The sequence below is a fragment of the Zalophus californianus genome, chromosome X (genome assembly GCF_009762305.2).
Source record: "Zalophus californianus isolate mZalCal1 chromosome X, mZalCal1.pri.v2, whole genome shotgun sequence".
Taxonomy (NCBI): domain Eukaryota; kingdom Metazoa; phylum Chordata; class Mammalia; order Carnivora; family Otariidae; genus Zalophus; species Zalophus californianus.
In genome coordinates, this window is record NC_045612.1 from 113,126,256 (window position 1) to 113,153,614 (window position 27,359).

The 27,359-nt window shown below is 36.8% G+C and overlaps 1 protein-coding gene across 7 annotated transcripts in view; it reads left to right on the forward strand.

Annotated features, from left to right (window-relative positions):
- Positions 1–27,359, forward strand: part of RPS6KA3 (ribosomal protein S6 kinase A3) — a 115,217-nt gene that overhangs the window by 60,142 nt on the left and 27,716 nt on the right. For 6 of the 7 annotated variants that reach the window (XM_027607862.2, XM_027607856.2, XM_027607855.2 and 3 more), the window contains 10 exons: positions 1,159–1,240; positions 10,301–10,381; positions 11,175–11,254; positions 11,856–11,962; positions 16,804–16,841; positions 17,050–17,192; positions 17,362–17,432; positions 26,820–26,908; positions 27,113–27,177; positions 27,254–27,356. In XM_027607862.2, coding sequence (XP_027463663.1) covers positions 1,159–1,240; positions 10,301–10,381; positions 11,175–11,254; positions 11,856–11,962; positions 16,804–16,841; positions 17,050–17,192; positions 17,362–17,432; positions 26,820–26,908; positions 27,113–27,177; positions 27,254–27,356 — 859 coding nt within the window. The remainder of the gene's footprint in view (positions 1–1,158; positions 1,241–10,300; positions 10,382–11,174; positions 11,255–11,855; positions 11,963–16,803; positions 16,842–17,049; positions 17,193–17,361; positions 17,433–26,819; positions 26,909–27,112; positions 27,178–27,253; positions 27,357–27,359) is intronic. The other variant, XM_027607857.2, reaches the window with a different exon arrangement.

Here is a 27,359-nt window from a genome sequence, read left to right on the forward strand (position 1 = left end):
CATCAGGGTTTCTGTGCAAGTTGTGGTGCTCTTCACTAAACTTTTGAGGTCATTGCCAGTCACCTTTGGCACAGTTTCTCAAAGTGAGGAACTCTGCCTCGCCCTAGAATCAGTTGAATGTAGCATTTTTTTATTTTTGCTAATAGCCTGGCATGCTAGTGCAGATCATTGAGAGCTGACCTGAAAGTTAATTCTCAATTATAATTGCTTCTCTTCCCATCTGTGGCAACTCAATAGCAACTGCTAGGAAAGAATAGACAGAAGAAAAAAGTTGAAATTCAGGTCCATTTAGCAAATATGTTTAAAGATTGAATGAAAAAGATCATGAATCACTATATTGTATACCTGAAACTAATATTACACTGTATGTTAACTGACTGGAATTTAAATAAAAACTTTAAAAAAAGATCACAAACTTAATGTTCATAATGAACAGAAAAGATTTATAGTTTTGTATTAGCCATGTTATAGCATGACTGTGAATTATTTAGAGCAGACTTTATTCTTTTTGCATAAATTTCACACTATATTTTGAAAGCAGATAAAAATAACTTGGAAAATCAAGAGGCTCAGTAACATACCTAAGAACTGTGTTCTTCATATTTTAGGTATATGTGATAATTTGATTTTTAAAAGGTTGAAAGGTAGGGTTCTGTCTTAAGTCACATTAAATATTTGTGAATAGGCTTCTTCAGTGTGTTTTAATTGTTCTTCCCAGCGATGAGAAATTTATGTACAGTTTTCATACACAGACAAGACCAATTATCAGTGAATAATTGTATCAGCGGAAAATGGTGGTCAAGGGGAACTCCTGTGTGACAATTTCTATCAAATCGGAAGAATTTTTGTTTTGTTAAAAGCAATGACCACTTGTGTTATACTTTAAACGTGTTAGACTTTAATTACACAGTTTAAAGATTTTTGTGACTTATATATTACATGCTCTGGGAATTGGCAGACAACAAAAAGAAAAAAAAATGTATTCATTTATGTTGACACCCCAAGTGATTACCACTGTTTACAACTCATTGTATTTATAATTGATACATAAGAAAAATAAGCATCTACAGTGTATCAGAGTCTCGAAAGGGTCTTATTTTTAACAATGGCATAGTTTGTGATACTTTGTAAAACTTATTTTCCCTCATTTAAATACAGGTTTTCTTAGTCAAAAAAATCTCAGGCTCTGATGCTAGACAGCTTTACGCCATGAAAGTATTGAAGAAGGCCACACTGAAAGGTAAGTGCTGCAACTGTTTATGCTGTTTGCATAGTCTAAGCAAACTGAAAGGTCTCAACAGATCTCCAGTGACTCCTAGGCCAGTTACTTACATTCTGAATCTGTTCCTGTTACTGCCTTTAAATTTAGACTTTCTTTTAGTGAATTTTTCCTACTGGGCTAGGAATCCTATGACTAGTGAGAATAGGAGTTGCCATGTTATAAAAGAAGTATTATAGGGGCGCCTGGGTGGCTCAGTCGTTAAGCGTCTGCCTTGGCTCAGGTCATGATCCCGGGGTCCTGGGATCGAGCCCCGCCTCGGGCTCCCTGCTCGGCGGGAAGCTTGCTTCTCCCTCTCCCACTCCCCCTGCTTGTGTTCCCTCTCTAGCTGTGTCCCTCTCTGTCCGATAAATAAAATCTAAAAAAAAAAATATTATAAATTCATCTTGGGCTTATGCAAGTAGAGGTTTAGAAAATTCAAACTGGGTTTGATTCATCTTCAAATCACTGTAATTATTTTAATGTTTTGAAAACCTACTGATTTACCCAATGCAAAATAGCTTTTATCTTAAGGACTTTATCATCTTGACTTCTGGTCTCCAAGTAAGTTTTTATTCTAAACCTCTGATTTTGAACAATCTTATATAGGATTTGACTCTTTTAGGTAAATAGTCATTTAGAAGAAATTATACATAGTTTTAAAAATACTTAAATCTTTTATTTAGTAGTTTTGGTTATTTTACCACATAAGCTCTAGTTGTTAATGTATTGATTCCCAGCATCATTTTTTTCCTCTTCAATTTACATGTAATTTTAAAGCTTTTAAAAATGTTCAGAAACGGGGGTGCACGTCTGGGTGGCTCAGTCGTTAAGCATCTGCCTTCGGCTCAGGTCATGATCCCAGCGTCCTGGGATCGAGCCCCACATCGGGCTCCCTGCTCGGCGGGAAGCCTGCTTCTCCCTCTCCCACTCCCCCTGCTTGTGTTCCCTCTCTCTCTGTGTCTGTCTCTGGCAAATAAATAAACAAAATCTTTTAAAAAATAAAAAATAATAAAATATTCAGGAAGGAATATTTGTGATGATCATTTATTATTTCTGGTGTTATTCTTTCCAGTTAGTCACCTACCCTGGATATCCTCATTCCAAGAAATTCCACCATTCTCTATAAACACCATCCTTTGCTTACTTTCTCTTGTTCCCTTCCTGAATGTATTTTCTTTCCTATCTAGTCTCTGCAACTGGCACACTACTTACTTGATTCTTGCTAGGACCAGGGAGTGAAATTATATCCTCACTGCCCTACTTTATATCACTACTTGTATAACTTTATACCTACTCCCAAGTTATAAAACTACATTGGTGGAACTTACACAAAAGAGGTCATTCACAAAAACAACAAGAGTAGGTTTCATATATTTAACAGGATCTGTGTTGTGCATAATGTACGTAAAAGAAACTATGAAACTGAAAAACCTAAAAGATATCAGGAAAGGAAATAAATGCCTAATTCCTTTTAGAGAAGGCTAACTGTTGTTAAGAATCTCAGTATTCATCTAGCCATCCAATTAGCTCTATATCATCAAGATTCCAATTGAATTTTCCTTTAAATATTTAAAATTTCATTTGAAAAGCATACACATCAAAGAGAATATGTGCTGTGCTATATGGCAAACCAAGTATACAGAACAATGAGAAATAATGGTTTCACAAATTTTGTTTGAAATACTCCTGAGCAACCTGGAAAAAAAAATTAGTCTTCTCTTAAACCCTATGCCATAAAAAAAAAAATCTAACAATCTAATCAAACAGTCTAACTGAATATTACAACTTAACACATCTAGGAAACTTGTGAACAGATGTTATAAACAGATTGACACTGCAAAAATTTTAGCCTTTCACATAATGAAAAGTAGTATAAGTAAGAAATTATGAAATTATTTGCCTCAAATATTAGAAAATAATACAAGGAATGAGTACAGGGCTCCTATGGGCCAAATCTAGGACAATTTGAAAATTGGCAATAATTAATGATAGTGCTAGATTACAAACCACTGAATAAAACAAAAATCCAGGGCACCTGGGTGGCTCAGTTGGTTAAGCGACTGCCTTCGGCTCAGGTCATGATCCTGGAGTCCCTGGATTGAGTCCCGCATCGGGCTCCCTGCTCGGCAGGGAGTCTGCTTCTCCCTCTGACCCTCCCCCCATCTCATGTGCTTTCTCTCATTCTCTCTCTCTCAAATAAATAAATCTTTAAAAAAAAATCCATGGATTGATCCATAAATTAAGTAATGTGGAGCAAAGGAAAGCTCTTCCTTATAGTAGAATTCCAACTAATAAATGTAAAAGGAATAATTGAGTTAGGAGGTCCTGAAAAGTATCATTACAACCTCTACCCAAAGGATTTCAGAATAAATTTTATGAAGGGGGATAAAATAATGTTTGGAAAAATGTTCCATTTTGATGATAAAGAAATACATGTAAAATAATGTTATTTCATATAATGGCAACATAAATTGGAAAGTGGTTTTGCAATACATACAGAGAGCCATTATTGCTGCTAAATTAACCTGAGAAAATAATCTCAAAGAAAGAATTCATGCACTTGAAAATTCTTACAGCAACATTAATTTATAATGCTGAGAATTTAGAAATCACACAAATATTGAAAATAGAGGAATGTTTAAAAATTATAGTATACCATTTAATAGAATATTATTTAAAAGAAATATTTCAAATATAATCCCCAAAATGAACTAATGAAAATATGTAAGTGGACAGTTATAACAAATTTGGCTACCACAAGTATGTAAAATTATATGGATATAAGCTATAAAAGAAACCCTGGAAAATGAAAATATTTGACATACTGGAATTGTAAGCTGTCAGATAACTTTAATGCATTCTTAAATTCAATTTTAATTTCTTTCAAAGTAATATGTATATAGAATCTTACAAAATAGCATTGCCTTACCAACCCTCCTCCCTATTCCAATTCTCGACCCTCAGAGACAATGACTTTCATCTCCTTAACTGCTATTTCTGTCATTTACCTCCATACTCAATACTCTTTTTTGCAATTCTTTGATTGTTTTCATTTGGTGACATAATTTATTGACTTCCTAATATGGCAGATTAAGATTTAGTTCTTTCATACTACCACCCATACATAATTCCACCTTTCATGTCTGCCCAGTAATGTTTTCATTATTACAGCTTGCTTTCTTTTTTTAAAAAGATTTTATTTATTTGCCAGAGAGAGAGAGTGCGCGAGCACAAGCAGGGGGAACAGCAGGCAGAGGGAGAAGCAGGCTCCCTGCTGAGCAAGGAGCCCAATGCGGGACTCGATCCCAGGACCCTGGGATCATGACCAGAGACGAAGGCAGACACTTAACCAACTGAGCCACCCGTGTGCCCACATTATTATAGCTTTATAAGAACTGTTCCTAAGTAAGCCGAATAGTATACTGGAATCCCATTACCTTCACATCTTTGCTGTATTAGATCTCATTTTCTAAATTCTGTGTCTACCTCTTTCTCAGTTAACTCACCAGTCTAGGTAGAACACATCTCCTAGTAGCTACCTCAGAAAGGGTGAATGGATGGTAAAATTTTTGTGACTTTGAATGTCTTAAAATGCCTTTATTCTACCCCTCAGTCAATTTATAATTTGGCTGAGTGTAAAATTCTAGGTGAGAAATAATTTTCCCTCAGATATTTGAAGGCATTGTTTCCATTGTCTTCCAGTTTCCTGTGTTGCAGTTATGAGGTTTATTGCAATACTGACTTCCATTCCTTTGTACGTAAGCTACTTTTCCTCTTTGGAAGTCTAGAACCACTCTATTCTTTATCCCTGGTGTTCTCGAATTTGTACAGTGGTATTTCTTTAGTGTGAACTTTTAAAATTCACCATACCAGGTATGGGGTGGTCTCTTCCAGTCTAGAAACTCATTTCTTCAATTTTGGCAAAGTATTTTGTCTTTTCTTCCCCATTTTGTAACTCCTGCTCTTTGAATATGTTGGACTTCCTGGATCATTTCTTAATTTTTTTCCTTTGTTTTCCAGTTTTGCCTTTTTTTTCTATTTTCTAGGAAATATTACCAATTACCTTTCAAACTTTCTATTGACGTTTTTGTTTCTACCATCATTTTTAATTTCCTAGATTTTCCTTGTTCTCTATTTTTAAAAACTTTTTATTATGAAAAGTGTCAAACATTTACAGAAAGAAACAAAAGAATATAGAGAAGCCCCGTATACCCTCCTTGCTGCTTCACCATTTCTCAACTCATGGTCAGTTTTTTTGCATCTGTGTCTTTTCCCCTCTCTTGATACTATGAAGCATATCCTAAACATTGTACAATTTCTTCTGTAAATATTTTAGTATGTATCTCTAAAAGATAAAGACTCTTAAAAGAAATAATACAACTCTATCACTATACCTAAAAAATTAATATACAGGTATCTAAATGTTTGAATTTCCATTTGTGCCTGTTGTTGTAATTCATCTCTCTTTTTGCAATTTGTTTGAATCGAGATCTATAGAAGAGGTCTATTTTGTAGTTGGTTGATTTCTCTTTAGGTCTTTTAATCCATGAGCTCTGTCTCCATTTTTTTTCTTTGTAGTTTATTTGTTGAAGATACTGGTTCCTTCACGCCTGCCCCTTTTAAAGCTTCTTGTTTCATGGGTGCCGTATGGTTTTTGCTCTGTTGGGGTATTTAAATTACAAGGTTGATTGTTAGGTTTTCCCCTCCTCTTTACATTATCTCTATTTCCCTTTATTCCCTTTTTTCTGCTTATTTTGATAACTTTTTCCTCTTTAGAGCCTTTCCTCAAATGCGTGGGGATCCTTTGCTAACTTTTTCACATTTAAGAGTGAGGCAACAGGGCACCTGGGTGGCTCAGTTGGTTGAGTGTCCCAACTCTTGGTTTCGGCTCAGGTCATGATCTCAGGGTCGTGAGATCAAGCCCTGCTTTGGGCTCCATGCTCAGTGGGGAGTCCGCTTGATATTGTCCCCCCTCCCTCTGCCCTTCTCCTCTCTTTCTCTCTCAAATAAATAAATAAATCTTAAAAAAAAAAAAGAGTAAGGTACCAAATAGCCAATTGGAAAGAGTTCTATGGCAAGAATTTCCTTATTTCTCATTGACTTTATTCCCTTAGGCTTAGCTTTTAGCTTTCTCTTATCTACTGTGTAAGTTACCACTTACTCATCTGCTCTTGCTTCCTCTCCTGTTCTTTGTCCTTGTGAGTTTATGCATCATTTTTCCATTATAGTGATTTCAGTGGGGCTTTGGAAGAAAGTAGAAAGTAAAACATTTATGTTTAACCAGAGGTCTCTTTCTATTTCAGAGTTCCTATTAATACAATAAATGGGGTCAAATAGAAGTCAGTAGTGTTAAGTTGAGTTTGTAGGGACTTTTGTCCTAATACAATAGTCTGTGGGCCTTAAAGTTTCTTAATATATAACACTAGAGGGGCACCTGGGTGGCTCAGTCATTAAGCATCTGCCTTCGGCTCAGGTCATGATCCCAGGGTCCTGGGATCAAGCCCCGCATCAGGCTCCCTGCTCGGCGGGAAGCCTGCTTCTCCCTCTCCCAATCCCCCTGCTTGTGTTCCCTCTCTCACTGTGTCTCTGTCAAATAAATAAATAAAATCTTTTAAAAAAAAATACATAACCCTAGAAACATAAACAGCATTTCTTCTTGTTCACTCTTAGGTTCAAGTCAAGGAGGATTTAAAATCTAATAACTACTATATGAGAAAAATTATTTCAGAGGAATGTAGTTGCTTTGCCAGCATGAGTCATTATTAATAAATTCTATTTTAGGGTTTAGAGTTTAACCAATATAAAACATGCCTTCTTCTAAACCAGTATATCCTAATCAAAATTCCTGATTGTAGCATGATGTAGGACTTTACATGAGTAAAAGAAACCAGATTAGAATTATTATTACACAGTCCTGCCTCAGACAAAATGAAGGAATTCTTGAGTAAGTAAATCTCGCTACTCATTTTCAACTAAACAAGTTCTCATCAGTGTTACATGTAAGGAAACCACCTCACAGGATAATCATAATAGAAAAAAATCATCTTGTTCTAACCTCTCATTTTATAGAGAAGAAAGCTAGAAGTCCCTGAGCAGTGTTAAGAATTTGACCAGGTAATTCATCTAGTTACTAGCAAGGCCACTGAAACCTGTAGTTCTTGACTCCCAAATAATTGTTCTTTTCATTGTGATAGAATAATAGATGAAAGATATACAGTAAATACATTGTTGGGTATTTTTGCTGCTCACTGAGCAGAGAGTTAAGTTCTAAATGATAAGCTTTGTAATCTTTGTATAATTATTGAAAGAGATAGAAATTTGGAATCCAGCTTTAAGGTAATAGAAACTGAATCCAAGATCATATGGGTAGCAATAGAAAAAGCACAGATGTGGCCTAGACTGGAACAGAATTATCAGCAGACCTAGGTGATGAACCTTATTCATAGAAATAATAGAAGGGGCCTGTTGGATAGAACACACCAGAGTTATTGTGATAGAATAGGATAATGAAATTGATATACTTGCTGGACAAGTCATTTAAAAGACAGAGCTTTATAGATCTGAAAAGCAAAATGATTTCTATATCTGGTTTGCCCATTTTCAGTCACTGGCACCGAAATCTCTTAATTGGAAGTGGAAAACAGAATGGGAAACATTGGATTTTTTTTATATTGTTTCTTTTTTCCAGGGGTCTTATTTCTGTGTTTTAAATATCTGGTCACTTTATAACTGAAAAGAATACCAGTTCATCTTTCTCTCTGTCCCTACCCTCCCCCCACAGAAGACTCTCTTCCCTGTTCTTGCTGCTTAATCTTTGACATAACCATTCAGTCACTCTAGCCTGAAGAATGCAAGTCATTTATGATTTATCCTTATTACGCAACAGAAAAAATAATAAAATTTTAATGAATGGTCATTTTCACCTCTTAAATCCATTGAGCTACCAACACAGAATACTTATCAGAATGTATTCTATTTAGTTGGTTGTCTGTCATTCCCACCAGATTATGAGCTCCTTGAAGATTATTTTGTTTGTATCTTTTTTAAAGATTTTATTTATTTATTCATGAGAGACAGAGGGAGAGAGAGAGAAGCAGAGGGAGAAGCAGGCTCCCAAGGAGCAGGAAGCCCGATGTGGGACTCGATCCCAGGACACTGGGATCATGACCTGAGCTGAAGGCAGACGCTTAACGACTGAGCCACCCAGGCGCCCTATTTTGTTTGTATTTGTATCTCACAGTACCTGGTACGTAGAATTTGCTCAGGAAACCATTGGTTGGTAAAAGAGAGCTTTATCTACAGGATCAAACGTAAATTTATCTGCCATTACAAATTGTCAAGAATCTGGGTCTTCCCAGTTTCACCTCCCCAGTTTCCATACTGATTTGGTTCCTTTCTCTTCCTCATACATGCCTCCATGTCCTTGCTTGCGCTGGTATTCCATACCTGGACTTTTCTTCTTTAGGCCTGATCCTTCCCATCCATCTAAATTCCACTCCAAAAGTTCCTAACTCCACCTCTTCCTTCTTGCTTTCCCATGCAAGTAAAACTCATCTTTGCCTTCTCTGAATTTCTGTACTACTTATTGCTAGTTATAAGTCATTTTATCCCTTTATCATATTCATGGTGCTATAGCTACCATTTAATTGAATATCTCCTATATACCAGGCTCTGGGATGTACAGACCTTATCTCAAATGGTCACACCGTACACAAAGGTACAGTGGTCTTATCTCTATTTTATAGATGAGGGGTAACAGAGGCTCAAAGAGTTTAAGTAGGTAACTTGCTTAAGATTACACAGATCTTTTTTTTTTAAGATTTTATTTGTTTTATTTGACAGAGAGAGACACAGCAAGAGCAGGAGCTCAAGCAGGGGGAGTGGGAGAGGGAGAAGCAGGCTTCCCGCTGAGCAGGGACCCCAATCTGGGGCTTGATCCCAGGACCCTGGGATCATGACCTGAGCCAAAGGCAGATGCCTAACAACTGAGCCACCCAGGCACCCCAGATTACACAGATCTGAATCCGATTTTTTTAACTCTATAAAGCCTTTGCTCTTTCAGCTGCACCACATTATTTCTTCTTCCTCTCCCTTTCCTCCTTCCCCCAAAATAGACCTTTTTGGGTACACCCATCCTTCACCATGTCTGTTATGCTTTACAGATGCTTAATGAATGCTTGTTGAAATGAGTTGATAGGGTTGGTAGGGGTAGTGAAACCTATTCCATTTTCTTTTGTGCGTGTTTTAATATTTCACCGGGATGCCTCATTTTTAAAAAGTTACTCTTGGGACGCCTGGGTGGCTCAGTCAGTTGAGCATCTTGCCTTCAGCTCAGGTCATGATCCCGGGGTCCTGGGATCGAGTCCCACATTGGGCTCCCTGTTCGGTGGGGAGCCTGCTTCTCCCTCTCTCACTCCCCCTGCTTGTGTTCCCTCTCTCTCTCTGACAGATAAATAAAATCTTAGAAAAAAAGAGTTACTCTTTTTTGGTCATTTTTCATAACTTTGATTAAAATACTTGTAAATTTGGGGCACCTGGGTGGCTCAGTCGTTAAGTGTCTGCTTTTGGCTCAGGTCATGATCCCAGGGTCCTGGGATTGAGCCCCACATCAGGCTCCCTGCTCCCCAGGAAGCCTGCTTCTCCCTCTCCCACTCCCCCTGCTTGTGTTCCCTCTCTTGCTGTGTCTCTCTCTCTCAAATAAATAAATAAAAAATCTTTTAAAAAAATAAAATACTTGTAAATTTGATGTCAAAACCAACATCTGATTCAACATCTGATATGTTCTCTGTTTTTTTTTAACCTAAAGCACAGATTTTATAAATATAAACAAAATTTGTATAATTTAGTAAAAAAATATTAATTTTGAAAATTCAAGAGTAATAGTTTTATTTGTACATATAAATAATTTTATTGGTATGTATAAAAATATGAATTCACATTTTAGCATAATTTTATTTAAAATAGGCACCAAAGCGATTTTGTTTTAAAGATTGTCTCTGAAAGCTATTGTAGTACAGCCATATGTACGATATTTTGTAGTTCGAGATCGTGTTCGGACAAAAATGGAGCGTGATATCTTGGTAGAAGTTAATCATCCTTTTATTGTCAAGTTGCATTATGGTAAGTTATGAGCCAATTGCAGCCTCATCCCTCCACCTGATCCCCCACTCCCTGAGTGCATTCAGATATATTAATGTATATAAATATTTACTTGTGTATATTTATATGTGTTTAACAGATAAAGTCATGGAAATTAAGCCATTACTTCTTAAACTTTAGAAGCCTTTATTGCATTTATACTTATGTTTCTGAGTAGTAGCCATAGGAATAGGTAATAATCATTGTTTTCATAATAATTCATAATAAATCATAATTGTTTTTTATTATGGTAATTAATAACAGTGTACCAGCATTTTATAGTCCATATGTGTTAGCCCAGCTTTTCCTAAAAACAAGACAGAACCCTAATGTCAACATCCTGAAGCTTTTATAACCTTTCTTTTCCCCAAAGGTGTATGTACTTTTTTTCAGTGGGTAAAGTTGTGGTAATTCTTCATACGTGTAATTAAAGCTAGTGACATGGTTCTTGTATTTTGTTTCCTGGTTAAGTAACCATGTTGGGAATTTTTCTTATTGATCACATGTTTTAAAACTGCTATATTCCTGGGAGACTGTTGCCTGAAGAAAATGCAACAAATGTCCTAGTGGTTCCATAAGAAACACTGCCTTTAACATTTCCACATGGAAACTAAGAGCAATCAATGGTTATCTTCTCAGTAAAAACCAGTTTAGATCTATGACATGATCATTAATTTGCTTAAAAATAATATTCATTTGTGAATGAGTTGACCTAATGTAAGCCAAAAAAATAAACTCTGGTGGGTTAAACAGAAATTTTCATTTCTTCATTCAGCTTTTCAAACTGAAGGGAAGTTGTATCTTATTTTGGATTTTCTCAGGGGAGGAGATTTGTTTACACGCTTATCCAAAGAGGTATGTAATTAATCTCTATTTTTAATCTATCTATATGCATCCTGTTTTAACTAAAGCTTTGTTATATTTCAAAATTATGTTTATTGTATCTTCTGTAGTGGCACAAGAGTCTCACATTAGAGAATTAGAGCCAAAAAGAGTTCTTTTCCTGCCTTTTGAAGTTATTCTGAAAGTAGGACTTTAAATTGATAAACTCTTTGTCTTTTGTCCTGCTTCTTTTAGTTACAGTTTTTCAGGAGCAATAATACATCAAGATATCCTTAAACAATTAGTAGTGGAAATTCAGTACGCATTTAAAAGATCATTTTTCATTTTTAAGATGTTACTGTGGTAGGGCAGCAATGGCACAATCTGAATATAGATGTTACTTAACAATATGTAAAATTATTTCCCCCACAGTGCACATTTAGCATTTAGAAAGTGATTAGTTGACTGATTTGGTCATTTTTGCAAATTCCTTTCATTAGTAAATTGTGGATAAAACTACGTGTGATTAGCATATTTATAACTTTTTGGATATTTAAACTCTAGGATGGCATTTTAAATAAAAACTACAGACACAGAAAGAAAATAAGACAGAAAAATTATTATTTTATTTTAGGTGATGTTCACAGAAGAAGATGTCAAATTCTACTTGGCTGAACTTGCACTTGCTTTAGACCATCTACATAGCCTGGGAATAATCTATAGAGACTTAAAACCGGAAAAGTAAGGAATCATGCTACTAAGCTGAATACAATGTTATATAATTATTTAGGAGGTAATAAAAAATAAAATTACTTTGTAGAACTACCACAAGAATTACATTAGAGTGCCCGTGCTTCACATTTCTGCTAACACTATGTAATCTCATACTTTTAAAAATCTGCCAATCGTAATATCTGTTATTGTTACCTTGTCTTCATTTGCATTTTTTTATTTTTAATGAGGTTGAAATCCATGTTCATATGTTTATTGGCAATTTGTATTTTTGTGAATTTTCTGTTCATGGCCTTCATTTATCTTGGAATATTTTTTTCCCATTGTTTTGTTAGAGACCTTTAGAAATTAAGAATTTAACCATTTGACATATTTGCAAATAGCTTTTTTAGTTTGTCTTTTAATTTTAACTTATTCTGGGGCACCTGGGTGGCTCAGTCGGTTAAGCGACTGCCTTCAGCTCGGATCATGATCCTGGAGTCCCAGGATCGAGTCCTGCATTGGGCTCCCTGCTCAGCAGGGAGTCTGCTTCTCCCTCTGACCCCCCTCTCATGTGCTCTTTCTCTCTCTCTCTCTCATTCTCACTCTCTCTCAAATAAATAAATAAATAAAATCTTTTAAAAAAATTTTTAACTTATTCTGTTTTTACCTACACAAGTATTTTTTTCGCAGTCAGATATACCAATATTTTGTGATCTCTTCCATGACTTTTATTCTTAAAAGACTTTTTCAATCCCATAATCAGATACTTTTCTTCTTATTTTATGGTTTCTTTTTTTACTTTTAACTCCATCTGGAAATTTTTTGATACGAAGGATGGCATAGAGCTAATGCTTTCCTTCAAATACCATTTATTGAATTTTTTTTTTTTTTAGAGAGGGGGAGAGAGAGAGAGCATGCATAAGCAGGGCAGAGGGAGAGGGAGAGAGAATCTTAAGCAGGCTCCACATCCAGCATGGAGCCTGATGTGGGACTCAGTCTCGCAACCCTGAGGTCATGACATGAGCCCCTGAAAATTTTCTTCTCCACATCATCTCAAATTTTTAGTGTGCGTTGAGCAAATTTTCCATTGTTTTTGTAGTAGCAAGTATCAAGAAGCTAATATTTGAGGCTCCTGGGCAGCTCAGTTGGTTAAGTGTTCAACTCTTGATTTCGGCTCAGGTCATGATCTCAAGGTTGTGACATGGAGCCCTTTATCAGGCTCTGTGCTGGGCATGTAGCCTGCTTAAGATTTTCTCTTTCCTTCTCCTCTGCCCCTCCCCCCACTCACGCTCACACGCTGTCTCTCTGTCTCTCTCAAATAAATAAATAAATCTTTTAAAAAAAGAATTTGGGTATTACTTACATTAAAATGTTACAGGGTGCCTGGGTGGCTCAGTTGGTTGAGCGACTGCCCTCGGCTCAGGTCATGATCCTGGAGTCCCGGGATTGAGTCCCACATCGGGCTCCCTGCTCAGCAGGGAGTCTGCTTCTCCCTCTGACCCTCCCCCCTCTCATGTGCTCTCTCTCTCTCTCTCATTCTCGCTCTCTCAAATAAATAAATAAAATCTTAAAAAAAATAAAAAATAAAATAAAATGTTACATATGGGGCGCCTGGGTGGCTCATTCGGTTAAGCGTCAGCCTTTGGCTCGGGTCATGTTCCCAGGGTCCTGGGATCAAGCCCTGCATAGGGCTCTCCCTGCTCAGTGGGGAACCTACTTCTCCCTCTCCCTCTCCCTCTGCCTGCGTTCCCCTTGCTTGTGCTCGCACTCTCTCTCTGTCAAATAAATAAATAAAATCTTCAAAAAATAATAAAAAAATAAAATGTTACATGCAAAATTTAAATTATATATTACAACAGGAAACAGGAAATGATCCTTTGGAATCCTATTACATGATCATTTAGAAATTATACTTTCACATTTTACTTTTGTTTTTCATACATTTTGGTTTTGGATAAGTTTCATACGGCTCCGTTGTTATTCCCCAGATAATTATTAAGTTTTTCTCATCATTTTCCTGATTTCTAACTGTCAAGACACAAAATATAATTCCTGATGAGAATATTCAAGCATATAGTCCTTAGAAGAAAAAAATTACTATAAACATAAGCTTAAACATTCATAATAAAAATCTGTGTTAGTGTTTTATGTCATTTAGTTGAATGTATTTATTGTAAACCTTTGGATTAGCATTGGTCATAAAAGTATGTATACAGCATGGACCCTTCTTAAGAGTCAAATAAGATCAAATGTAAGTAAGAAGTGAGATTTTTCACAAAGATGCCTAGATGATGCTATTAATTGAAATAACATTTAGTTCGGGCGCCTGGGTGGCTCATTTGGTTAAGCAACTGCCTTCGGCTCAGGTCATGATCCTGGAGTCCCGGGATCGAGTCCCACATTGGGCTCCCTGCTCAGCAGGGAGTCTGCTTCTCCCTCTGACCCTCCTCCCTCTCGTGCTCTCTATCTCTCATTCTCTCTCTCTCAAATAAATAAATAAAATCTTTAAAAAAAAATAACATTTAGCTCTTAAATAATTCAAGTATATACCATCATATAGAACTTGGAAGAAATTTCAATTTTTAGACCAGTTGTTTTACGTACTGTAAGGGGTTTTCCACATTCTTTTGAACCAGAACTCTGTTATAATAAATATGGCTGAAAATGATTATTAGTAGTTGAAAGGGAACTTTGCCTATTGAAAGTAATACAGTTGGCTTTTTCTTTCAGAGATAAAGGATGGGCATGATTATCTTAAGTCCATTTGCTATAGAAGGCATAAGTAATGTTCTTTTAGCTATGTTCTCTTTTTTCCTCAGAATTACAAAGAGTAATTTGAAGTTTTAGAATTGTCTTTTCATGTATTTATTAGACAAAAGGGAGGATGATTTCCACCATACCTAATAATTCCCTTTATATTCTGTAAATGGTTGGTCTGCTTTGTAATCAAGCTTAATTAAGATTTGTATTTTTTTCTTAAGTCCCTTATGAAGAAGACATGAAAAATAAGTCCCTACTGAATTATCCTCAGTGGTAAACTTTATTGTAATCCTATTTGAATTGATGTAGAAAGGTTGGTAGTATTTCTGACATAGTAAAATTTTATTGTAGCAAAATTTGGCTTTCACATTTTTTTTAGTTAGAATTAAAAGTAAGGAAATGCCTATGTTATGGAATGGCTTTGAATATAAGTGAAACAGTTTATTATTTGGCCTTTCAAGTCAGTATACTAAAATACCTATCCAGAAATAGAATTATTGGCCTACAGCCTAGTACTTACCCCTTCCTATAACTTGTTAATTAATGACATTATTCTCCACTCAAGTATCTCCTAAAGCCAGAAACCTGAGTATCTTCTCCATTTGTTCTTTATCATGATCCATATCTAAGAGTTCGGGTTTCCCCTCTAAACTGTTTTATGAAAATGTAGATCTGATGATCTCTACCTTTCATGCATATAAACTTTTTATGATCTTCAGTGCCCTTGAGAAGAAGCCCAAACTATTTGGAATGCCTTATTGGCTTTTTGTAGACTGGCCCCATGCATTCAACATACGTTTCTTATTTGTCTCTACTCTGCCAGGCACTAAGCTACAAGATGAATAAGGTCAAACCTAGAAGCTCAGAGTTTACTGAGAAAGAGAGAAAACATTGGAGAATGTATACAGTGAAGGGATGGGTCAGTGAAAAACAAGGAGTATAAGGAAGTTGTGTTAAGAAGAGGATTGGAGGGGGGCGCCTGGGTGGCTCAGATGGTTAAGCGTCTGTCTTCGGCTCAGGTCATGATCCCAGGGTCCTGGGATCGAGCCCCACATCGGGCTCCTGGCTCAGCGAGGAACCTGCTTCTCCCTCTCCCTCTGCCTCTCTCCCTGCTCATGCTCTCTCTCTCTCTCTCTCTCTCTCTGTATCTCTGTGTCTCAAATGAATTAAAAAAAAAAATCTTTAAAAAGAAGAGGATTGGAGGGCGCCTGGGTGGCTCAGTTGGTTAAGCGACTGCCTTCGGCTCAGGTCATGATCCTGGAGTCCTGGGATCGAGTCCCGCATGGGGCTCCCTGCTCAGCAGGGAGTCTGCTTCTCCCTCTGACCCTACCCTCTCTTGTGCTCTCTCTCTCACTCTCTCTGTCTCTGTCTCAAATAAATAAATAAAATCTTAAAAAAAAAAGGATTGGATAGGGGGCGCCTGTGTGGCTCAGTTGGTTAAGTGTCCGACTATTGATTTCAGCTCAGGTCATGATCTCAGGGTTGTGAGATCAAGCCCCGTGTCCAGCATTGAGCCTACTTAAGATTCTCTCTCCCTTTCCCTCTCCCTGTCCCCTGCTCTAAAAAAAAAAGAAAAAGAGGATTGGATGGAGAAACTAGGAAAGAATGATTGAGTCAGATGCCAAAAAAAATGACCAAGAAAATGACAACTTTTATGCAATTGACTTAAATATGTGGACCCTCTGTCTATTGTGTAAGCACTAGGGATTTTAGTTAGGCCAACTCTGGAGAAAGGCATTGGAAAGAGCAACTAGAAATTAGAGTATAGGTTTTGGTTCTTTTCCTAATAGTTTTCAGGTGCCCTTAATACACGTTTATAAGCCTTTGCCTTCGGGTTTTGTTATGTATGTGTGTCCAAAACATTTTTCTCCTTTTTTACCTTTCCCTTATTCACAGTCTAAAACAATATTTTAAGGCTTTGCCTTTGGGTTTTGTTATATGTGTGTGTCCAAAACATTTTTCTCCTTTTTTACCTTTCCCCTATTCACAGTCTAAAACAATATTTTAGAACAAATGTGGTGATCTGGTGCTTAACACCATAGTTTCAGTTCCAGGTTCTATAAATATCTAGTGGTTTGAAAAGATTTTCTGACTTTGTTTTCTTTCAGCATACTTCTTGATGAAGAAGGTCACATCAAGTTAACAGGTAAAAAATCCTCATTTTATTAAAATATTCTCTTCTACTCTATATAATTTCTTTTAAGGTTTATTGTACAAATATTGAGTAACATATTGCCTTGAAAACTAGGATTAGAATTTTTTAATAATAAATGTCAATATTAGAACTCAAAGCTTAAACTTTAAATGTGGAAATTATTGTAGGATATTTATGAATTTTATATTTATTTTGGCAGATTTTGGCCTAAGTAAAGAGTCTATTGACCATGAAAAGAAGGCATATTCTTTCTGTGGAACTGTGGAATACATGGCTCCCGAAGTAGTTAATCGTCGAGGTCATACTCAGAGTGCAGACTGGTGGTCTTTTGGTGTGTTAATGGTAAGGATTGGGGTGTTTTTTGAGTTCAGTAATATGGTAGAACTATAAATCACTTGTTATTATATAGCAATTTTACAAGATTTGAATTAAGATGATGCTTTTTTACTTTCTGGCCTTGAGATTTTGTACTTATTGACTAATACCTCTGATGATACTGCCTTTTTTGTAGTTTGAAATGCTTACTGGTACACTACCTTTCCAAGGAAAAGATCGAAAAGAAACAATGACTATGATTCTTAAGTAAGTACTCCCTAATGGATATGTTTTGATGAGATTTAAAAATAAATGATTCAAACTAAAATATGAAATTTTATTCATCGATATTATGATGTTAATATTAATGTGTTTCAAATATGAACAAGCCCCGTAGATTTAGAGTACTCATGTTATTTTTTTTTCTGGCCACACAAATGTTGGAGCCTTTGGCCTTTATTCATGCCCCCCACCAAGTACAGCCAGAGACAAGGCCCCTGCCCCAAGCAGAAACACCCAGGGGTCCAGGGCTCTGGGTTACATCTCTAAAGGAGTACTCATATAATCCTCATGTTAATGTTAAAATATTGAAAGCTTCACCTTTGAGATGTGGAATATGACAGGGACATCCATTATTCCACTTCCATTCACATTGTCCTGGAGATACTAGCAAGTACAGTAAGGCCAGGAAAAGAAGGTTTAAGGTTTAAAAAGAAAGAAGTAAAATTGTCATTATTATATAACAAGATCGTGTCCATAGAAAATCTAAATCTTCATATACATTCTTGGAATTAATAAGAGTTTAGCAAAGTTGTTGGATCAAAGGTCAATAAATAAAATCTATTTCATATCTATATACTAACAACAGAAAATGGAATTTTTTAAAAAGATAGTCTTTACAATAGTATAAAAAACTCAAATAACTATGGATAAATCTAGCAAAAGTTATGCAAAAACTCTATGCAGAAAACTAGGAAATTTTATTTAAAGAAAATTTAAAAGGCCAAAATAACTTGGAAGGTTGTACCACATTCACATTATGACACAGTATTGTAAAGATGTGGGTTTGTATAGATGAGCATTTTCCAATAGAAATGTGATGTGAGCCACATACTTAATTTTAAATTTTTTAGTAGCAACATTTAAAAAGTAAAAAAAAAATATTAATTGTAATATATTTTATTTAACTCAGTATATACAAGATATTATCATTTCAACATATAATCAACATTAGAAAATGATTCATGAGATATGATACATTTTTTTCATACTTATTTGAAACTCAGTGTGCATTTTATATTTTTTCCAGGGTGCATTTTACACTTACAATTTGGGCTAACCATGTATCAAGTGCTTGGGGGCTGTTTGTTGCTAGTGGCTACCATATTGGACAGCATAACTATAGCCTTAATGCAGATGGAATTTAAATTTTAAGAAGTTTTTTGTATGAAACTTGATAAACTGATTCTAATATAATATATAGTACAAAGGACCAAGAATAGCTAAAATGCTCCCAAAGAAATCAAGATAGGAAGAATTGCTTTACCAAGTATCCAGTCTTACTCTAAATTTAATTAAGACAAAATGTCATTGAAAGAAGTATAGAAAATATACTTGTGCAATAGAATAGAGAGCCAGGTAACAGAACTATATATATATATAGACATTTGATTTATGACCATTGGAAATTGCAGAACAGTAGGGAAGTAACAGCCTTTTTAAACAAATCATGCTAGAAAAATCATATATAAAAAGATAAAACAATCCCTACCTCATGCCACACACAAAAATCATTTCCAAGTATATTACAGATATACATATAGTTTAGTATATGTGCTGCCAAAGTAAGCATACAAATATATATATATTTACATATATATGTAAATAGGCAAAAATAGGTAAAATATATGTAAAAAGGCAAAAAAAAAAGCTATAAGAGTATAGGAGGTTGGGTGCCTGGGTGGCTCAGTCGTTAAGCGTCTGCCTTCGGCTCAGGTCATGATCCCAGAGTCCTGGGATCGAGTCCCACATCAGGCTCCCTGTTCAGCAGGGAGCCTGCTTTTCTCCCTCTGCCTGTCTCTCTCTGTCTCTTCTGAATAAATAAATAAAATCTTAAAAAAAAAAAGTATAGGAGGTTATTTTCATGATCTTTGGGTGGAAAAATAGTCTTCAGACACAAAAAGCACTAGCCATAAAAGAAAATACTGATCAATTATTATTACATAAAACTGATTAACTCATCAAAAGATTCCATTGAGAGAGTAGAAGAAAACATTTGAGACACGTAACCAGCAAAGGGCTTGTATCCAGAATATGTCAAGAACTCCAGTCAATCAATAAGAAAAAGACAGCTCAATAGAAACATGGGTAAGAGATGCAGGGACTTCACGAAAGAGGATATTTAATGGCCAATAAATAGTTGCTCACCCTCGCTAGTCAGAAAATACAATGAGTTACAACTGCATACCCACCAGAATGGCAACCAGTAAAAAGACTGACAGTATAAAGTGCTGATAGGATGTGGAGCAGTGGCAACTTTTATCCATAGCTGGAAGGAATATAAATACTCTTATAACCACTTTGGAAAGCAGTTTTTGACATTATCTTCTAAAGCCAAATATATGTATACCCTCATCCAATAATCCCATTCGTAGGCATGCACTCAGTTTACATGCATGAAGGCACTTGCACATCAAGAAACTAGAACAAAGATGTTCATAGCAGCATTATTTGTAATAGCCAAAAAGTGGAAAATGAATTACTAGCAGTAGATTCATAAATTATGTTATTCATACATGAGATACAGCAGGGGTTGACAAACGATCTGTAAATATTTTAGGCTTTGCAAGCCAATACACACTGTGTCTGTCACATATTCTTATTGTTTATTGTTTGTTTCCAACGCTTTAAAAATGTAAAAACCTGGGCGCCTGGGTGGCTCAGTCAGTTAAACCTCCAACTCTCGATTTCAGCTCAGGTCATGCTCTCAGGGTCATGGGATCAAGCCCATGTTGGACTCCGCCCTCAGCACAGAGTCTGCTTGTCCCTCCCTTTGTTCTTCTCTGCCACTTGCACTCACTCTCTCAAACAAAATACTTAAAAAAATGTAAAAACCATTCTTAGCTCGAAAGCCATACAAAAAGAGACTGAGGCCTTTGGCCCAGGGGTACAGTGTGCCATACAGCAAAGACAATGAACAAACCACAGTTACATGCAGGTACTTGGGTAAATCACGTAAGAATGCTGAGCAGACAGATACAAAAGAATAAATAACTATATGATTCTATTTATAAAGTTTTTTTGTTTTTTCTTTCCAAAGATTTTAACTTACTTTACTTAAGAGAGAGTGAGAGAGAGCATGAGCTGGGGGCAAGGAGAGGGAGAAGCAGGCTCCCTGCAGAGCTGGGAGCCCGATGCAGGGCTCTGTGCGGGGCTCGATCCCAGGGACCCAGGATCATGACCTGAGCCGAAGGCAGATGCTTAACCAACTGAGCCACCCAGGCGCCCCTCTATTTATAAAGTTTTAAAGCAGACAAACTAAAGCACAGTTTTTAAGGTCCGTATTTAGATGGCAACAGCCAAGGCAAAATAAGAAAAGTGGTTATGTTGAATGAGGGGTTACAGTGTTACATTTCTTGGCCACATGACTGTTCACTTTGTGGTAAGTCAGTGAACTGTATACTTTGGTGATGTTGGGGTTGTGCAGGGTTGGTTTGTTTTGCACTTTATGTTATTCTCCACAATAAAAAAGGTAAAAAAATATTTGCTATATAAATTAATGTCCCTAAACCTTCATTACTCCATCGATCCTGGCCCCTTCCTTTCAGCTAACAAATACACTCTAGTGTCGGGGGGGAAAAAAAAAAAAAAACCCTTTCTTTGACCTGGCTTCCTTTCGACTTTCTGCCCATCTTTCTGCATCCTTTCATCACAAAGCCTCTTTATTTTTTTTTTTAAAGGTTTATTTATTTATTTTTGAGAGAGTGAGAATGAGAGAGAGAGAGTACATGAGAGGGGAGGGTTAGAGGGAGAAGCAGGCTCCTCGCCGAGCAGGGAGCCCGATGCGGGACTCGATCCCGGGACTCCAGGATCATGACCTGAGCCGAAGGCAGTTGCTTAACCAACTGAGCCACCCAGGCGCCCCACAAAGCCTCTTTAAAGAATAGTCTGCTTTCTGTTACCATTTCTTGGCTGCTTTTATTCCACAGCCTGTTGATCGTTCATTCCCACCACTCTCCTGAAACTCCCCTTATTATGGTCAGCAGTGATCTGGTTGCCTAAACCAGTGACAGGTTGTTAGAAAGGTGACTCTCCGCACCATTTGTTCACACAATTCATTCAACAGATGATTGAGGGTCTTCCTACATTTATGTAGGATGCAGTGTGAACAAGATGGACAGGATCTTCTCTGGTCTCACAGAGCTTGCATTCTAGTCGGGGAGACAAGGAATTAACATTTAAACAAATGAATATAGGGCGCCTGGGTGGCTCAGTTGGTTGGGCAACTGCCTTCGGCTCAGGTCATGATCCTGGAGTCCCGGGATCGAGTCTCACATCGGGCTCCCTGCTCAGCGGGGGGTCTGCTTCTCCCTCTGATCCTCTCATGCTCGCTCTCTCTCATTCTCTCTCTCTCAAATAAATAAAAAATCAAAAAAATATATATAATAATTTCAGGTAGTAATAGGAGCAATGGGCATAATAAACCAGATTATTCTTGAAGTGTGGGGGAAGGGGCAGGGGCAGAAGCCATTTTAGAGGAGACAGTTAAGAAAGGTGTTTCTGGGAGTATTTGACTCTGTTGGCCACTTTCTCTCCATTTAGATCTTCCTCCTCGCATCTGCTTCTCCTGCTTCCCTAACAGTTCCTCTTTTGATCTCCTGCTTAACCATTCCTTCTCTGCCTGCTTTTCTCTGTTTAATTATGAAAAATTTCTAATGTAATTCACAAAAATAGAATACAATGAACACATATATCAGTCATTCAGATTCAACAGACATCAAGATTTTGCCACATTTGCTTCATCTCTTTCTTCACTGAAATATTTTAAGCATTCCAGACATGCCATTTCTCACCTACTGCAGTTTGCATCGCTAGAAAATACGGATGTTTTCTTACATAACCACACCTAACAAGACACTGCTAAGGTATCCACTAATACCAATTCTTAACCAGACTTTTCAGATTTTCTCCAGAACTGTGTCTTTATAGTCCCAAATCACATCTGAACATTTCATTTGGTTGTATTTCTCAAGCTTCTGTTTTTCCAGAACACTCTACCTTGTTTTTCCCTACCATTTACTCGTAGAAGAAACCAAGATAGTTTTATGGAATTCCACTTTCAGAATTTATCTTGTCAAAAAGACAACCTCTCAGTATATGAAACAAAAAGCATAAAGCCGATCCTATTGCTTACTATAGTAAGGAAGAGTGATGCTGATCTAATAGTGTCTAAGCAGCATAGACCACTGTTCTTAACATAGGGTTGGGGGGAAGGGTGGAGTTCAAGAATTGGCAGATTTTCAGGGCCATAAGTGGGTTGACATCATCTCTAATAAGAGTGGTTACTTGGGTGGGACTGTTGTTGATCACTTGGCACTCAGGTGTGGTTGTTGGAGTCAGTCCACTCTTGTTTGGCTGATTTTCACAGATGAAGAGCAGTTACTGATTGGTTGGTTTGGAAAAAAACAAAAACAGTGTTTACCTAGGCAAGTTGTTTTTTTTTTAAAGATTTTATTTATTTATTCATGAGAGACACAGAGAGAGAGAGCGAGAGAGAGGCAGAGGGAGAAGCAGGCTCCCAAGGAGCAGGGAGCCTGATGCGGGACTCGATCCCAGGACTCTGGGATCATGACCTGAGCCGAAGGCAGACGCTTAACCATCTGAGCCACCCAGGCGCCCTAGGCAAGTTGTTTTTGATCAATTGAATGAGTTTAAAGCCAGTTCTTGTGGCTCTCTTGTTAACATGGTTACACAATTAGTCTTTTCCTAGGAGTGTTGAAATTGTTTTATTCTCCTTGTAATATTGTTTAACTTGTTCCTTTATCGCATTTCTGGTTAAGCTTTTTTGGGCAAGATTATTTCATAGCTCATGATGCACCCTGTTGCATCACATCAGAAGGCTTAGAACACCTGGTTGTCCCACTTTAAGTGATGAGTTCTATAGTTACAGCTGATCCCTCTATTAGGAAGTTGCCTGGCAGGCTTTCATCTAGTGGTTTCAACCATTGGTAATCATTACTTGAAACAGTTATTTTATTAGGGATTCAAAAATTGTGATTTTCTATTACTTTTATTCCTTCTTTATTTATTAGCTGGTATTTTCCAAAACACTGAACTTTCTTTAATCAACTAGGGCTCTTTAGTTACCTTGAAATAAGGCTCAAACAAGAAAGGCAGAATAAATATTTGATTCTTAATTATTTCCAATTGCCAGAGCCCTGATTACCTCCAGTGGGGATGGTGTCCAGTGAGTTGGGTTTTATGTTAGTTTTTTCTTTTTCTTATTTTATTATAATGAATCTATGGGATTTAATAATCAGTGTGATTCAGCATTTACAAACAGTTGCATTCATTATTTTTAATGCTCAAATTGTTCTTTTTCTGACCACTCTTTAAATGTTCTTGTACCCCAGGGTTTCATCTCCGATATGCTTTTCTTCCCTTCTGTGCTCATTTTCTGGCTGACTTCAGTCTTTCCTATAACTACTGTCAGCATTTTAATTACTCTCAAATTACTCTTTCTTTAACTTAACCAGGCATCAGATCTATATTTGCATTTACTCACCTGCATGGCTCTCTGAAAACGTGATATGTATGACTTTAACATTTTTAAACTAAATTCATCTTTTTGCTGTTCTTTTTTCTTGTTGTATTTTCAATTAGCCTCATTTCTAAGCACCCTATTTCCCAAGCCAGAAACCTAAAAATCATTCTTGATTTCTTCCCCTCTCTTGCACATGCAGGTATTGACCAAATTTGCTCTCAGAAATATTTCACTGTCCCAGGCTTTCCTTTACATTGCACTGCTTATAGTTCTTAGACCATGGTAGTTTCCTACCTACACTACTGAGTCAAGCTCCTAAGTAGAATGCCTACAACTACCACCACTTCCCACTCCAGATCAATCTATACTACCTCTGGAGTTAACCTTGTTGAAAATAAATTTGGTCATGTTAGTCCACTGTTTAAAGACCTCTGCTATATCCTTATTACCTAATATGGCTGTATTTTCCCAGATTTGTTCAACAGAACCCTAATTCTACAAGATGTGAATAGGTATTCTCTGAAAAAGAGGTACTGGAAGCAAATGTTTAGAAAAATACTGATTACTTTAGATTTCTCAGCCTTTTATATGCAGTGTATTTTATTCTGTGTCTCCCAACAGGGGGTATAATAGATACATTCCACAAATTTATTAGATCATGAAGTATTTTGTTGTTGTTGCTGAGTGTGTAGAGAATTTAAAGTTATTTAGTAAAATGTTGGGGGAACACTGGCCAAGTGAATAAATTCTCAACCTTTAAACTGCATTTAAGGCCTTTCAGTCTCATGTTAAATTAGATGATCCCCTGCTGTTCCCTTAGCAGTCTTTCCATATGTCCTTCTGAATTTGCCTCTTCACATACTAGGGTTATCCTCGGGTTATCCATCTCTGTCTTCCCCACTAACTGTGGGGGGCTATCTTTATCTCTATATCCTCAGCACTAAGGAGTATCTGGCACGTAGTAGCTCAGTAACAACTTACTGAATAATAAATGGATCTATTTCTGAAGTAGAAATTTCTCTGCTAGCCATTTCTCCAGCTCTGTTATTATTTTCATACTTAGAGGATCATTAGTTTTCTTAGTTTATAAGTTAGAAAAAAAAGAATAAAATTATATATTAGAGCTGAAACTGACCTTCAAGCTCATTCAAGCTGGTGGGTTTCAGACTGTGTGCTGTAGACTCTTAGATGTTCCACAGACCCTTTTCCCACCAGCTCCTCTTCCTTGTAGGACTATTAAAGGGAATGGGAGGAAAACATAGGCATGTGTAGCACATGTTCTTTTAGCAGTTTTAAATAGTGGATTTCTTTTTTTTTTTTTAGATTTTATTTATTTATTTGACAGAGAGAGACACAGTGAGGGAGGGAACACAAGCAGGGGGAGTGGGAGAGGGAGAAGCAGGCTTCCCACTGAGCAGGGAGCCCGATGTGGGACCCCATCCCAGGACTCTGGGATCATGACCCAAGCCAAAGGCAGACGCTTAACGACTGAGCCACCCAGGTGCCCTAAATAGTGGATTTCTTAAATTTCTTTTGAAAAAAGGTTCCAAGGCTACAGTTTGGGAGCCATTGATCTGACGGTTAGTCCCCTTGCTTATAAAGAACTGGTAACAGACCAAAGGGAATTGTCTTTTCCCAAGGTCACAAAGTTCTTAGTAACAGTGCCAGAACTAAAACTCAGATGATCTTACTCTCACAATAGTGCTTGTTGCAAAATTTATAAAAACGGAAGAGTTTGTTAGAAGATTATGGACTAGGGGTGCCTGGGTGGCTCAGTCGGTTAAGTGTCTGTCTTCGGCTCAGGTACTGATCCTGGGGTTCTGGGATCGAGCCCCACATCGGGCTCTCTGCTCAGCAGGTAGTCTGCTTCTCCCTATCCCTCTACCCCTCTCCCTGCTTATAGTCTGTCACTCTCTCTCTCTCTGTCAAATAAATAAATAGAATCTTTAAAAAAAATTATGGACTGGGCGCCTGGGTGGCTCAGTTGGTTAAGCAACTGCCTTTGGCTCAGGTCATGATCCCAGAGTCCTGGGATCGAGCCCCGCATCAGGCTCCCTGCTCAGCCAGAAGCCTGCTTCTCCCTCTCCCACTCCCCCTGCTTGTGTTCCCTCTCACGCTGTCTCTCTCTCTCTCTCTTTCTCTGTCAGTTAAATAAATAAATAAAATCTTAAAAAAAAAAATTATGGACTAAAATTCTATTAAGTGTTCACACAAAAAAACTATACACAAATGTTCATAGCATCTTTATTTGTAGTAACCCAAAATTGGACACAATCCAGATGCCCTTCAACAGGTAAGTAGATAAACCGTGGTACATCCACACCATGGAATACTAATCAACAACTTGGATGAATCTCAAGGGAATTTATGCTGAGTAAAAAAAGATTGCGCACTTTATGATTATACTTACATAACATTCTTAAAATGACAGAATTATAGAAATGTAGAATAGATTTGTGATTGCCAGAGGTTAGGAATTGGAGAGGGAAGGAGGCAGGTGTGGTTATAAAGGGACAACGTGAGGTATGCTGGTGGTAATGAACTGTTCAGTATCTTTACTGTGGTGGTGGATACAGAAACCTATACATATGGTAAAATGGCATAGATCTAAATTTAAACACACAATGAGTGCAGTTAAAACTGGAGACATCTGAAGGAGATCAGTGGATTGTATCAATGTCAGTATTCTGGTTGTGATAGTGTACTATAGTTTTTTAAGATATGACCATTGGGGAAAACTGGGTAAAAGGTACACAGGATCTATCTGTATTATTTCTTACAACTTAGTATAAATCCACAATTATCTCAAAATAAAAAAAGATTAAATTTTTTAAAATAAAATACAAATACGTCCAAAAAATAAAATGTTATTATGTGGATTTATTATTTAGAGCCAAACTTGGGATGCCACAGTTTTTGAGTCCTGAAGCCCAGAGTCTTTTACGAATGCTTTTCAAACGAAATCCTGCAAACAGATTAGGTAAAATTTATAATTAATTTGTTTCTTTTGTGTGTTTGTTGGTCTTGGGATTTTTTGATGGGGGGAGGTGGATATTTGTTTTTGTTGCGGAATTATGACATAGTAGGACAAACATTAAAAGCAAAGACTAAATAAATTATATATTCCTCCTTGAAATAAAATTGCCCTTTAATCAAAAATTTTAAACCGTTTGATTTTTGATAGGTGCAGGACCCGATGGAGTTGAGGAAATTAAAAGACATTCATTTTTCTCGACAATAGACTGGAATGTGAGTATAAAATAAAAATTTGTTTGAATTTTTTTTATAATTAATGCATGTCTAAGTCTCTCTTTTTCCCCACCAGAAACTGTACAGAAGAGAAATTCATCCACCTTTTAAACCTGCAACTGGCAGGCCTGAAGATACATTCTATTTTGATCCTGAGTTTACTGCAAAAACTCCCAAAGGTA